Here is a 15,939-nt window from a genome sequence, read left to right on the forward strand (position 1 = left end):
GGGAGGGGCGACTTGGGAATAAGAGGAAGAACGGTGGAGCTGGGATCAGCCGGAGCAGCTGCGGGGGCAAGACTGCTGTAGGGGATCGCTCTGAACCAGAGGAAGGGATCCACGATCTGGATGAAATCCTGAGTAGCAGCGTACCTAGTAGGGCAGAACACAAACATAGGTGAGCTCAAAACTTAAAAGACTTCAGACAAGAACCTGAGGCTCTGAAGGGCTGGAGTTACCACATAGGCAAACACTCTGGCGTCAGAGGATCGGCCGGAGGCTCTTCTTATGCTCCACCTAATGAAAGAATATGACTCGCAGGTGTGCGGGAGAACCTCAGGGAGGCTCTACTCCCATCCTGCTCCCTGAGGAGATCTAGTGAGGGAAAAATGAGTCTTGTGGGTGATGACAGAGATTCCCAACAGATTCCACATGGTTGTTTCTTTATGATGTGAATACTGCTGTTCTGTGTTATCTAAAAGTTTTATTCCTCCAAAGAAAAACACTGGAAAGTTTCTCAAAGGACTGCAATTTTGTCTTGGTGTAATTTGTTTTTTTGTTGTTTTTTTATCAAGGGCATTTCGAAAGCACCACATAACGGACAATAAACGTTATTACAGGTCAAATTGCAGAGTGTCACCTCAGCACATCTCTTACTAACTGAAGAGAGAACCCAGACCTGGCACAAATCATTTCTATGGACTGAAAAGAGGATCCACATGAATACAAATCAGACAAGAAATGCATGTCTGATGGTTTTTGTACTAAATCTTCTTCCTACTTTGCATTGTCCTGTAAAACGTTTTTTATGAGTTCCAGCTGTCACAGTGTGGCCTCTCATTTTAAAGTCAGTGGAGTGCTCTCATCATTCTATAACCTGTAAGCATACCTTTTATTTTCAACAAGTTCGCTGACCCAGTCTGTTAAATGCTGTGTTCACTCTCTTTTGTAATTTGCAGATGTTACAAATATATACATGTCTCTATATATGACTGACTGGGTCAGCAAACTTATTGAAAATAGAAGGTGTGCTTATACTTTTTATGGCATAATGACACAAATACCGACAGTTGTCTGTATGGCCCATGATAAATCTAACATAAAAATCAATTGAGTTTTATTGATTTAACAAATTGTGTGTTCATTTTATGACACATTTGTGCTTTCACAGAAAGATCTCTACTGCCTGCCTTGGGCTTTTGCTGATTAGTGATTTATTGAGGTCAGTTTGGGATTTTCAGTGTCACAAAGCTGGTTCACTTCTTACCTGGGTCTTTCACCATGGCAACGTGTGATGGAAGCCCAACCTGATTAAAATTCAGGTTCCAGTTTAAAGATCAAGAGTAAGGAAGCATGACCTCTCATCCAATCACTGCACCCAGCCCTCCCTTTTTCTCCCTTTCCTCGAGTAACAGCTCCATGTCTTATTTTCAGCAGAAATCGTGAGATATTTCAGAACAGTCTACAGGATGGAGTGGTTTCTTTAAAATTTGGTCCCTAAGTTGACAATTTAGAAGCTAAAGTTGAATGAGTTTCTTGCTTAAAATTTGTTTGAAATCTCTTAAGTGCAGTTTATAATGTAAGTTAAAATATATCTCAAATAAAATAGGAATATCTTGAACTTGCTTTATGGAACATTTGTTAGAAAAACTAAAAGACTGGAGGGCTTTGATCAGTAATCCAGCAGCTTGTGGCAAAATCTCAGAGCTTTTCAAAGATGTTTTCTAAGTCTGAACAATTCATTATAAAGCCATAAATTCTGTTATGTGAACCTTTGTGTTCTGTTTTATTTTCAGTTAGATTCAACTTCAGTGCTGCAAGTCCATCACAAAATAGGTAGCAGGCTTTAAGTTATGGTTGAAAAGACTAGCATCACGTCAGACACCTTATGCTGACATTTGTCCTTTTGCACAATTGCATAACTTTTACCAAACTAAACAAATCAGTTTCTCTTCAAAGCTCAGAGGAAGTGCCTGTGGCAACATTTACTTCTTCAGGTGCAGAATACAAAATTGCACAACCCCCCCCCCCCCCCCCCAAAAAACAACAGCAACAACAACAAACACTGAGACAGCCAGCTATTTGTAAAAGAAATCTGTTATTTTTTGAGCAATCTTCACCATGGGTCATACAAGTATGCATTTGCTCTCCTTTCTGGGAACTGAGAATGTTTTATTGAAATAAAAAGATAGAAAACACTTTGATTTAAAAACATTCATTTGGGTCATTTTGTATGATATCACAGAAAAGCCATTACAGCCTTAGATGTAAGAGAATGATGTTCAATCATGTGTCAACTGGAGCACACCTATGTTAAAGATAAGCGAGTCTGGCTGCCATATTCAGAAAGTCAATGCTATTGTAGCCTCAGGTCAAGCTCTGATGTGGGGTTCATTATCTGGAGCTTCTTTTTTTCTGCACAGACCAAAGGTAGTGGTAGATAAAAAAAAAAATCTGTATGCATTACTCTGAAAGGCATATGCTGACCAATATTAGTGGAGCTTTGAGAAAAATATGACGTAATATTAATGAGACATCAGCAAAGCCCCATGGACCTAGTAAAAGAAGCAGCATAAAAAGACTTTACTCCTTTAATGTGTTGTATTCATTAGAAAGCTTAAGAGATACTTTGCTACTCCTTTCTACATGAAGATTGGATATAATGACTTAGTGCAATCTGAGAGGGGTCTATCAAAGCGTCAAATTCAGAGATCATTTTCATTCTGCTCTGCTGTTCACCTCAACTCTGTGGTGAGCCTTAAAACTAATTTTAGGATTATCACAATTCACAACTTCACTGCTTCTGTCGGCATCGGTGGATGGATATTCAAGGTGAAAATTCTTTAAGCAAGAGACAGCAACCAAAAAGTTGAATGCTTACCAAACATGTGTTCACATTTCTGTATGCTAAATTAACATTTAGACAACATTGCTACCCATTGAATCCACAGTTCATTTAAAAATGAATTGATGTAGCTCTTTATGGCAACAAGCCAGTTATTTTTACTTGTCCCAAAAATTAGGTAGAAACTTGGAGGAGATTGGGGCTTTTCATATTTGACTAAAACTTTGACATACCACACATGCATTTCCACCTCCTGTTTTTGATTCTCTTTTAAAGACACATATTTCTGTTCTGTTTTGTTTTAATATATGTTTTATGTCTTTTTATTATCTTATTTTATTATTCCATTTTTATAGCTCACTATTTGTCAAATGTGTCTTATGAATAAATTGGCCCTGGACTTGAATGGCTTGGAAAACTACAGAGAGAGAAAAAAAAGGTGAGGTGAGCCTAAATCTCTAAGCAGCAGTGTAATGTTGTTAGACTGAACCGAGATTTTACAAATTTGCTGCAATTCAGAATCATCAGTCCTGGAGACTGTGGGGTGATCTTCATCCAGTGTTAGGGATGTGTGTATTTATGACACACACAGACAAAAAAATCTAAGAGCACATTAATTTATCTAAGACAATGTGCGGCATTTGCTCCAGAGGAACAACTGAGGACAACTCTCAAAATTTTCTTTGCTTTATTTTGACAACATCCTGTTAACAAATAATGACAATTTAACATGCACAAAAACAAAAACAATATTTGTCTCTGCCACTTACAGTCTTTTAGCAAAACATCTTAACAAGAATTGCTCTGCAGGAAGGTCTTCCACTGGGGTAAAACCAAAGCTTGCAGTACAATCCCCTTTGTTCATTTCCGCCAGTACTAACAACATACAGTGCATGTTAAACTTTGACAATGCCTCACAACAGATAAAGAAATATAAAAGTTCAGTTATCTAAACAAGAACGTTCTTATTAAATTCTAACTTATCTTTTGTCATAAAGCAAACACTTTGTCTATAACTGGCCACTCACACAAATCAACAGTTTAAGCCAAAACACATTTGCCTAAAAGTAAATCATTTTAGTCCACAAACATCAACAAGCTTAGGAAAAAGCAAGAAAAACATAACACTAGAATAATTAAATAATTTCATCTTGTTAGTACTATCAGTAACAGATTGGTATGACAAATAAGAGCATTCTGGTGGTTCAGTTGGAATGTTAAGTGTTTTTTTTTTTGGTTTGTGAGGACACAAAAGGATGTAGACAAGTGGAATAAGCCTTTTCTGTGGTCTTTGCACATTGAAACTTACTTCGATCTATTGACAAATCAGCTTTAGTACTGGCCTACAGCTGATGATGCTACTGTTAGTCACACGTTATATGTCTTAACTTCCAAACAGGATTATCAGTTGATAACTCTTGCAACTCTTCCCATCCTGAGACATTGGATCTTTTTGTACTTGTGCATGTGATCATGGTGACGGTGGCGGTGGCGTCTTCAGAGAGTTGGTAGATCCTCCTTGGCTTCCACTCACTGTCGCTCCCTGTCCGACCCACTAGAGCGCAAGAAAGAAAGACATGTTTTTGACAGACGTGAAACAGAAACATCAGAAAGTTTTGAAGAGACAGAACTAATATGCAGTCAGACCACTTGCTTGTGTATCAAAAAAATTAAAAGAAGATTCCTTATTAATTTAATTTAATAAATGATAAATTACACATTTGCATAAATAAAGAGTTGGCCCATCGGATTAGCAAATTAAATGTCTGCTTGGTACAGAACAGACCAGTAGGGGGCCCCAAAGAGAGTTTGACTTCTAAGGTGACTCTCAATTAAATAAATAAAAAATAATAATTCAACAGGTGCTTCATTTAGGTAGTTTTCTGCTTTTTCTATGTTTTTTGAATGTATTTTGATCATTTATCTTTGGAGGTCCACTCCATGTCTTTAGGGGTAGAAGACCTTTTTGCCACTATTCTAATCTTTAGCTCCTTTCCCAGATTCTCTATCAAGTTCAACTGGACTCTGTCTGGGCCCACTGCTAAACAGTAATATTGCTTACAGTCAGAGGATAAAGCCGGTAAAATCCTAGGAGTTTACCTGCTTTATACACTGTCTTTTAAGGTTGTAATGTGAGAAATTGCAAAGTGGTTCAAAGGGTGAAAATATGTTTTAAGTCTTGGCTGTTTCCCAGCGGCTCTTATAAATGGGATTGAGTATTACAGTTCTTCTGTGTCTGTTGTTGAGAATCCAAGACTTGATATAGGATTTCATATCCGTCTATTGACCATAACCACTTATCCTTCCATCACAGGGCAACACAGAGGCACAAAAGACAAACAACCATGCACAAACACACTCACTCCAAAGGACAATTTAGAGAAAACAATTAACCTAACAGTTATGCTTTTGGACTGTGGGAGGAAGGCAGAGTATGCAGAGAACACACACATGCACACGCAGAACATGCAAAATCCATGCAGGAAGATCAGGAACTCAAGACTTTCTTGCTGCACGGCAACAATGCTACCAACTGTGCCACTATGCAGCCCAGACCCAGATTTACAATCACATTTTATTTTGGTCTGGCTGTTTGGTTCCATCTTTGAAAATCCAGATTTTAAAAATTAGATATCCAGACTCAATTGTTGGTGTGAGTTTATGATTTAAAAAGTTAGGTTTGGTCTGATTTGTGAACTTTAAGTTCATTTAACATAATTGTATGCATGCGCCTGGTAAATTACTTAAATACATTAATTGGAGAGTAATAAATATGGAGAGGCTCTCTGCTAACACTTAGAGGTTCTGTGGTGTACTTGTGAAAATCAAGATTTTATTCTATTATACATTTTGGATATAAAAAAACAAACTCTTTGGATTTAAAACAAGGGCTCTATGGTGGGAAAACATCTGTCAATACCTTTGTACATCATTGGATTGTGAACAGTTGTGGCATGTACAGCTGACTGAATGAGGTACTAATTGGGGGTGCATCAGAGTTTTGAAGACTCTTGACTCTCAGTGGTGCTCCTAAACACTACAATACATTTTTGGCACTACAGATATGCACGTGTGGCAATAAAATATTTCCATACTCGTGTACAAATGGGACACAGAGAGTAGAAGTCCCATTTCCAAGGAAAGCAATTCCTAATGAAGCTTGCACATCACCATCATCTTTATGATTTGTGCAACTATTTGAATGATTACTACAATTTACATATTAAATAAATTGTGTTTTCAATTATAAATGCTAATATAACTATTTTATTCATGTAAAGGGAATTATCACCCAACTCTGAAACTCTTTTAACTCATTTAAATTAATCTTCTGGTTTCTGTCTCTGGTTTTATGAATATCATTTCCAGCCACAAGCAATTTCTCAGAGACTAAACCCAAGTTTTTTAGTCCCATTCTCATTAGTAACTGGCAGAGACGCAAACAAGTAGCATTCAGAGCTTCTTTCACTTCAAACAGAGGTATTACAAAGGTTTTCTCTGGTTTTATTTTAGTGTCTCATAAATCTATGGTCTATCGTTAGAAGGAGAAGAAGAATTTCTTCAGTATTACTTGACTACTTTAACATCATTGTCTATTGACCCTATAGGGTATAACACATTTCACAAAACAATGTGGGGGTTGATCTGGTCACATTTGATCTGAATTTAACCTGCCCAGGAAAAGGCAGGATGCCCCACTGATGGATTCCAACCTGAGCCAGCCCCCTGAGACCACAAAGGCAGAGATTGAACCTCAAAGTTGGTTTGTGAACACACCTACCTCTCTTTGAGCAGGCTCTCCCTGCAGTAAAACTCTTTTGAGATTCAGTCACTCATTCATGTGACAAAGAGAAGGAAACAGCTTCTCGGCTTCCCATATATTCTTTACTTTTCACCCAGTGGCATCAGAACTGGTTGGAATTACTCAGGGGAACTCTACTGTTTTTTGGTGGATGAGTGCATGTGTTTACAGCAGTGGCTGAAAAGATCAAGCTGATGAATCATTAATGGCCCTAGTGAGAAGTTCAAAGTTTTTGTTAATGTCTAACATCGGTGTATGCGGGGGTGAATTTGTAGGTGTGTTGTAATTTTATGCGGTACACACACACACACACCCCCACACACCCACACACACCCACACATATATGTATATATATATATATATATATATATATATATATATATATATATATATATATATATATATATATATATAAAAGGATGAGAAAAAAGTTCATTTCCTAACTGTGCAAAGCTGGTAAAGGTACTGCAGCTGTAAGTACAGTGAAATGTGGTAGTGTTAAATATTTGGGGAACTGATTTCAGTTGCATGCTACATTTTTCATACTATTTGAAAAAAAATAGTAAACTATTAATCTCTCTTACCTCCTGCTTTCTCACACCATTATGCACTAAAATGCATTGAAGCTTATGGCTGTAATCTGACAAAATTTGAACATGTTTATAGTGTGAATACTTTTGTGAGGAGTTATATCCATGTGTCAGAGAGAAAAAAAGCTTTTCTGCACTCAAAGCTTGTGAAAATATTAGGGTCACTGTCCCTTCACTACCACTGAAAATCTGTGGATAATCTGAGTGACGGCTAAAGCCTCATCTTGTATGATGCAACTCTCACAAAAACACTGATGTGCTAATTAGGGAAAGTGGGTGGAAATTTGGTGGAAGAAGAATTACAATAATGTTGTTTGACAGTGGGGTGTAAAAAGCAATTGCAAAGCCTACCGGATGTTATACAAAGCAGACAAATCAACTCTTTTTGTAAAAAGATTTAACAGGAGGTGGATCGAGCCGAATTGTTACAGTCACAGATTGTATATAAAAGTTGATCTCATCACTTTTCTGCTATGCAAGGCCCTTAATACAAGGGTGTCCAAGTGCAGCCTAGGCACTACTTTCCCCAAGACTGTCAAAATTCAACAATGAATTTACCAAATCACCAAGAAAAAATGTGACTGTTCATCTTTGGTGCTACTACAGCATGACATATTTTTGTCGAATAGATCAAAAAGTAATGTAACTTTCAACTTTTTGTTCTTGCACAAATAGGATTTGAAATAGTAATGTTAAAATGATTCTTAAGTAAATATTTTAAATATTGTAAGTGCACACAGTAATTATGAATGCTCCAACTGGGTGAAGCTGTCAGGGCCTGCATTTTTTCTAAGGCACAATTGAGGCTTAGTGTCATTTTGCAGCAGATACATCAGTCATGTAGGTGGTGGAATGATGAAAACAGATTATGCTCATTACATCTGGTCTTGTTTCTGAGGGAAATGCTGTGATTGTTGCAAATAAAATCTGAATGTTCGTTAGGGACAGAATAACATTCCAGGAGTCCCTCACCTTTCTTATAATGAGCATTACCAGACCTGTGGATGAATAAAAAACTAATGATGTCTGGAGAGGGCTTGTATCAACAGACTTTGTGAAGACAAGACCAAATAGTCCATAAGTTGACGAAATAACAAAGCACTTTGCATTACAGCAAGTGGAACATAACAGGGAAGCTTGAATCAATCTGAGCTTATGTTTTAATTTCTTTAGTGAGAAGAAATAAAAAAAAAATAATGCTGGTTGATGGAGATGATCTCATTCACTGGGACAGATATACATTTTGGGAGGTTTTGACGGAATACCAACATATTAAGCTTTGACAACTCGACATGAATTTACATGAATCAGTGCAGGATCTGTTTTAGCATGCCCTGTTTTTTTAATGAGTGTGGGCTGGGAAGTCAGGAATAGAAACAGCTCTGTCAATGCAGCCACGCTCCTACTGTCTCTGAAAACAGAGCATCAGTTGTGGAAATCACAGCAAAAAAAGCCAAGTATACGTGAGGGTTATGCAGTATTCCTGTTACATAATTGTTTTTGTTCTATTGGAAAAGACATACAGTAAACATGGGATTATAGACGCATTAGTTTTGAAGTTATCCATCCAAGTAACTTCTGTAATGAAGTGCATCTGTTATTTACTCTATAGGCTCAATGTTAATGAATAGCATTGAGCCTATGTTAATGTAGTCATTAACATAGGCTAATTTCAATGATAATTATGCTAATTTTATTTAAGTCTAGGTTTCATAACATTTGAGTGCTAATTCAAAATTGTCACTCAGCAGAGACAGTATTTTACAATTTATACTTCTATAGGTAAATTGGTCACTCATGGAAATGTAATTATCACTTGCAATGACTTCCGGTTGTATCAATCTGTGATAAAAATGATTTTCCTTAAGAGACTGAATTTATTTATTAAGGTTTTTTGTTGGCTCTAGTGGCCTTTAACTGAAAGCAGCCCGACAGGAAAGAGGACCATGAGAGAGGGGGAAGACATGCAGCAAATGTCGCCAGGCCAGGAATCGAACCCGCGACCACCAGCACGAGGACCAAGGCCTCGACACACGGGCTGCGCCCGCCCCTACGCCACCAGAGCACCCCCTAAGAGACTGAATTAATCAAGAAAAAGTCCTCTTTAGCATAAAATTTTAACTGCTAACTGTTAGAAAGTAAGTCTGGTAGGGCCAGGATTAAACATGTTGATTATGATTAATAAATTACATAGATTTTAACACGTTAAAAATTTTAGTGCAATTAATCGTTTGTACCCTCTTGAATACAAAGGTTCCAGCCAGAGTTTCTGGTATACCTATATATCTGACACAAGCGACATTTGCTCACAAAAGCATTGGATGACAAAGCTGCTTCATTTGGTTCGTCTGTGCATTAATATAAACAATCTGATAGAGGTCTGATAAGTGTGTTTGAATCAAGTTGCTGTTTACCTTGACTATATATAGTTTTCTAGTAAAATGTGAATAATTGTGATTAATTAATTACAGACACTGCAATTGCCTCAATTAAAATTTTATATGAATTGCTCCACTAACATTCATTGATTAAAGCCTAAAATTAGTTTTCCTTATTAAACTAATGATTACAAATGTCCTTTTACATGATTGCCAAAGAAAAGCCAGTGAGATTTGATGACCACTGACTCTGCTAACAGTCAGGTTATAAAATGTATTCTCACAAGCTAAAGTCATGACTAAAACAACATTTTAAAAAGTTTCAAAATAAGTGTGGAGTATAAAAAGTATTCCATAGCGGGAATGTGTGAGGGAGAATATCTACCTTGTGCACAGCTAAGATCTGACACCGTAAAATTTTAATTACTCACTGAGGATTTTGTGACGTCAAGCAACATGTAGTGGATAACAAAATGTCTTGAAAAGCAAGAGGTAGATGACAGTGAACAAGAGCAAGATTCTGTTCTCTGCAAGACATTTCAGATGATGGGGTACGATTCAGCAACCTTTTTTTTCTGAGAAAGAGAAAGTAGCTGAAAAATACTGAAAATGTAGATAATTAACACTACTCAGACAAAAGCAATTCAAAACGTTTCAGTCTTGTTAAGCTTGTTTGGGATTTTCAAACCCCTCCAAGTTTACTAAATTTTGTATGTCTAAACGTGCTACCCATTGTTAGCAGCTACTGTATTTTTCAGTTGTGTTATTGGCAAATAACATTAATCAAGCGATTGGTGATAAGTAAATTAATTGAGCATATATTTCATGTATCGGGGGGCCTTGATAACATTATATGGATAGGGAATAGGTCCCTCTACATTGGCGTTTATAGAAGAAAAACATTTTTTAAGCCTTTTTTAACTTTCTTTCTACAGTAAAAGCATAATCTCTTACTTTTATAATGAGAAAATTCCAACTATCCTTGCTACTGATTAGCATGCTATTGCAAACAAACATTTAAGTTATTTTTTATAAAAAATCCTGTCATTTTATTATTGCCTTCAAAACGCAATAAAGTAGGAGTCTTAAGTTCATGATCATTTTGTTACATTAACGTCAATTTAGAACATTTAAAGATATGCTTGGCCGCAAAGTCTCAGAAGGCCCTACCTCAATGAGAGGGTGCCAGTGTGCGATGGGTTTTCTGGGATATGTTAGCATCTCATTCCAGTGATCTCGACCCAGGCTTTCGGCTTCGCTACCAACCCTGCAGACTCCAATTACTTCATTGTGTCCAACCCTGTGGGATAGTATTATGAAAAAAAACCACACACACAATGAGCTTTTCTGGGTTCTTTCTTTTTAGTAAATGCGCCTGAAAGGGAGCTCTAAATGTACAGACCTATCATAATCCATGACTGCAATGAGCAGACTGATTTGGTCGATATTTTCTGGAGGAACATCAAACACAATGGCTTCATTGTACACTGGGTTCAGTGTGTTACGCTTGGTTGAAGTCTTTCTTTTCTTTAGCCTCCTTCCCTCACACATCAAGGACACTTTCACATATGGATCTAGAAAGAGATTGCAAAACAAATAAAGCTACACTCTGTTATTTACAGGGCAAAAATTGGCATCTTTTATATTAAAAAGCATACAGACTATTAGGCTACTGCTAATATAGACCCCTGGTATTCACCCACAAAAAGTTGAAATCTGCAAACCCTCATAACTGTCTATTTTAATGGCTCAAGCACCATATGTAGTTTAATAAGCATTTATATACATAATGGAAACTGTCTTGGCACAACCGCAGAACGTAACATTCAGGGTCTTCCTTATCTCTGCTCATGAGGGTTCAGCCAATCAGAGTCAAAGGAAACTAGAGAATTAGTTTTACTCTTTGTTTCTTTATTATATATATATTTTTAAATACTTTAAATCATCTCAAGGGAAACACTGAACTGTTGATCAGCTCTCACCTGAGGCTCCAGTGATGTCCATGGCTTTTAGATTTCTGGCTTTGATTATGGTGATGGTAAGCCTGCCAGCCGTGGGGAGATAGCACAGCGAGAACATCAGCTCTCCAAGATCCACATTGTCCTACAACGAAACATATGAGAAGCTTTTACTAGCGTGTGTCTCCTCTCTTACAGAAACCATATTCCTATATAAAAACTGAAATCACTTTAGAAAGTTACTGCAGACACATATAGTACTTGAAACCTTGATGCTATAATATACAAACTCTGACAGATAGAAATAAGGTCCATAGAATATATAACATGAAAAACTGTCCAGACCTATATCTTATTATAGATGGATAGATCAGGATGGGAATGTGGGAATGAAAGTTTGGTGATTAAATTAATTTGACGTTCAAGAGGATTTAAAGTACAGCAAATTCCAACCATGATGAAGTGATGACACGTGTCTTCACCTCAGGCATGGATCATACCTCGAACTGAAAATATTGGAGACCTTTCATTATGACATGTCACATGGCTCCTCTTATTTTTCTCAAGAGGAGCCATGATGAAAGGATGATGAATCATCCTTTCATCATTTTAGGATCCGCTGCAGCTGTTGTAACTCTAATTTAGCCTGTGCTCAAACTTGTTGACTCCTACCTCACATTTTACCTTCTCCTGTTTTCATAAATTCACAACGAATTTACATTTGCACACACGCCAGGCTCCCTTTCCCCAATTAGCACTTCTGAAAATAACGTGTGATGGTGTGAAGGTGAGCTGTGCATTCATGAGGCACAAGTACTGACAAGCTCTAGTTTTACACTTTCATAAACATATTGAGCTCCAAAAGAGCTGCTTATGAAGACATTTTCTGAAAGAAAAATACAAGGTTTTGTTACTACCTTCAATATATATATTGAAGAAATGGTTTCATTATATTTATGCAATGCCATATGAGTCCCTGCTGAATAAACCTATTAATAGGTTAATAAAACCTAATAGTAAGAATGTTAGCACAGACATCTTCTGAATAGCATATTGTAACATTCTGAACTATCTTTCTCACAGTGACAATTGTCATTCAACTAGACAGGTTAAAACATGATGAAGTATATTTTACTGTGTCCAGTAAAATACAGCACAGTACTTGAGATTAATTTTGGTGATTGTATTTATGTCATCTTGGAACCTGAATAAACGCCTTGAAACCTCCTACACATTGAAATAAGGTGTTGAAAATCAGCCAGGATCATCTTTGTTGGGCCTTGGAAAGTTCCCTGAATGGACTGATGTCAGTCCATTCTGTGTGATGGAAAGTCATTATTGATCCTCACTATTGTGATCAGAGTAATTGCTTAGGCAGCTATTCTTGGTCTTGGGTGGTGTCATAGTAAGACTACACATGCTCATAACAATGCAGTTCATAATTATATTAAAATAGTCACAATAGACTTGTCTGAAGATGGAACTTTGTTACATATTTTAAAACAAAATCATTGAAGCCCATCCTGCATTCCCACTTTCTGTGCTAGAGAGCCCAACAATGAAGTTGTTTTCATGTGTCCTTCCAATATCATCCCATCTGTTTTAATATTTCAAAGATAAGCTGAAGACGTCCGCTGAAAATAAATAGAAATAATATCACTTAAAATGTAAGCTACAACTGCTTCTAGAAAAGCTCTAGCCCAGCACTGCTTTAGCCATGCCTACTATCTGTTGAATTTCACTATAGGTCACATTAACGTTGTTCCTCCATGATGGGGTAGTATGAGTATCACTGTACTTTTCACTGGAATCCCATAGACTGGAGATTTTTTCAACAGAGAAATTTTTTGCCTGAGCCTTAAACCGGTTTGAAGAGGAATGACACTTGTAGTGAATGAGTGTAGAACTATGGTACTCCTTCACATGCTTATTAAGATTAATTGGCGCTATTTAAGAGACACAAACACTCTCATACATGCACATTAGAAACCTGCTGCTCTGGGTCTTCTTCTCAATACTGTTGAAAATCAAATTGATAAAAATGAGTTAATTCATCATGGTTGACAGCATCTGCACTCCTGGGAACACAGAATATGTTCACACTTCCATGTGTTCACGCAAACAACCATCAGCCAGGATCTCTGACACTGACTGATGAGTCAATTCATTACAAGTGTGTTGCCGAGATAGAATCTACATCTGACACCTTGTCATCGCTGTTGCTTTGAGCATTGGCTGGTAATCACGTATGGCTGGCTTATGATGTCTCAGAGGTGTAGCACACATAAATCCTGGCAGAGGCACAAGAATCTGCAACCTGATACATGCAGGCAAGGAAAGAGATGCAAGATAAATAAGCCCTTAAGCGCTCCAGCGATAATGTGATCTCCTCCTTCCATCATTCGCTTACACACAGAGCTATAGAGTTAGGCTTACAGGATATAGAGTGTCGGTCACTACTATTATGAGCACTCAAATCAAGCCTGCGGTTAGGATTATGGTCACTTGCGCTCTTCCAATGAAATTAGCCTGTATCTCCAAAGCACCCCAATAAAGAAGCGAGAGTATGAGCAGTCCATCTTCTCCAATATAAGACAAACACCTCACTTCCCTCAGGAGCTGCCAGGTTTTATATGCAACCATCTTGCAGACTTAGACCAACTCCACTTTTGGTCTGTGTGTGGTCTCATTAATACCATCCAATCATTGTTCACAAATGTATTTGTATGTTTTAGCAGGTCAGATTAAAATGCTCATGTTTTTCAATGTAACTTGTGTTCTAATATTTCTTTCTTTCTTCAGTACATGAGTTTGATTCCAGTTTTGCCATCCAACCCCTGTGTGAGAAAAGTTCAGACGGGATTCTTATTTTTGCCAGTCGTGTAACATGGAACAATTTCCGCTCTACAGAGCTAGATGCCTGGAGATAAAAGGGACAAAATAAACCTGCTGCTGCACAACAAGGGAATTGCTTGTTTACTGTAACAACCAGCAAAGTGTTATCAAAATCATTACAAGGCAACTTAATGGGAGAGGAGGGAGACCGCAGAAAGTTAAACATGCAGAAGCCACGCGATCTCCTGCTTTTTAGTTGGGTCAACCAAAGAAAGACAATCCTACATATTTTGGAAACGCAATGAAATCCTTTAATCTGCAATCTTTTGTTTTCCCCTAATATTAACTTAGATTATTTGACTGTTTATTTTGTACAGATGCAAAGGCATACACTGCAATAATACGTTGTGCGAGATTATTTATTTTTAGATACATTAATGAGTGATTAGGGACCAGGGGTCTCAAGTATAAAACCTTTAGTAGATTTTCAACTGAAATATGCTGTACAATTAAACAAAGAAAATAGTTTATGCTCAAACAAACATAACTGTATTAAAATGTGTGCAGGCATGTTTCAAACAATATTTGGATTATTTGATTTCTACATTCCAATCAACGTTTAATAGAAACCATGAGGGAACTTGTTCATGTTTAGGAGGATTTTAAGCCATGATGTAAGATTTTACTAATGGAAAACTTTGAGACTCTGGTCCCTGCTCTGCTCAGGTCATTGACCAGGTTCTAGTGTGTAATGGTTGGTTCTTCGCCGCTCTCATGATCATTGAAACTCAACAAGACGAGATCTTTGATGAAGCCCCAGTTAGAGGGAGATCGACAGTCATCTTTAGTTTCTTCCATTGTCTAATTGCACCAACAGTTGTTGCTTTCCCACCAAGCTGTTTGCATATTGTCTTGTAAATGTCAATTGACAAATGGCCTATACTTGTATTTATCAGGTTCAGAGGACCCCAAAGCACTTCACACTACACACATTCACGCATTCACGCACTCATTCACACACTGTAGCCTATTTCTTTGTAATGAATTACACATACATTTGTCCAGCTGAAATTCTTTCCTCCCAAACATGACGCGGCCAGAGATAGTCAGTAATATTTGAGTATTCTGAAAGGATGCTCTACTTGTGTCATTTGTTCAGCAGGGTACATGCTAAAATTAAAGGTAAATGTAAAATATATTGAGTATAGCAGTGACTAAGGCCAGTTGTTAAAATGTTAAGTGGGTTTAAACTAAATACCCTGTTCTCTCTGAGCTTGTCAACAGTACAGTAGCTCTATCTGCCTGAGTGAGCACACTGGAAGTAAATAAATCACTGCCTTGACTGCACTTTAGCAGTAATAAATACACCATGGCAGAATCAGGCTAAGCGAAAAGATCCTTTATAACTGCCTGTGAAGAATAGTGAGATTGTCATTTTGTCCAAACTGCCAGTTTTTTGCAGGTTAAAAAGACTGAATAGTTATTTTTCTTAAAACGTTTACTGGCCACAGTTCTATGTATTATGTAGAAAGCTTCTCTT

At 37.3% G+C, this 15,939-nt stretch overlaps 1 protein-coding gene across 1 annotated transcript in view; it reads right to left on the reverse strand.

Annotated features, from left to right (window-relative positions):
* Nucleotides 1–3,507: 3,507 nt before the first annotated feature.
* Nucleotides 3,508–15,939, reverse strand: part of syt9b (synaptotagmin IXb) — a 39,954-nt gene continuing 27,522 nt past the window's right edge. The window contains exons 5-8 of the mRNA XM_032550653.1: nucleotides 11,589–11,709; nucleotides 11,009–11,180; nucleotides 10,777–10,906; nucleotides 3,508–4,391 (exon numbers count right to left, since the gene is read on the reverse strand). Of these exons, the coding sequence (XP_032406544.1) occupies nucleotides 4,308–4,391; nucleotides 10,777–10,906; nucleotides 11,009–11,180; nucleotides 11,589–11,709 (507 nt within the window). The 3' untranslated portion in view covers nucleotides 3,508–4,307. The remainder of the gene's footprint in view (nucleotides 4,392–10,776; nucleotides 10,907–11,008; nucleotides 11,181–11,588; nucleotides 11,710–15,939) is intronic.

This window comes from Xiphophorus hellerii, chromosome 2 (assembly GCF_003331165.1).
Source record: "Xiphophorus hellerii strain 12219 chromosome 2, Xiphophorus_hellerii-4.1, whole genome shotgun sequence".
NCBI lineage: Eukaryota > Metazoa > Chordata > Actinopteri > Cyprinodontiformes > Poeciliidae > Xiphophorus > Xiphophorus hellerii.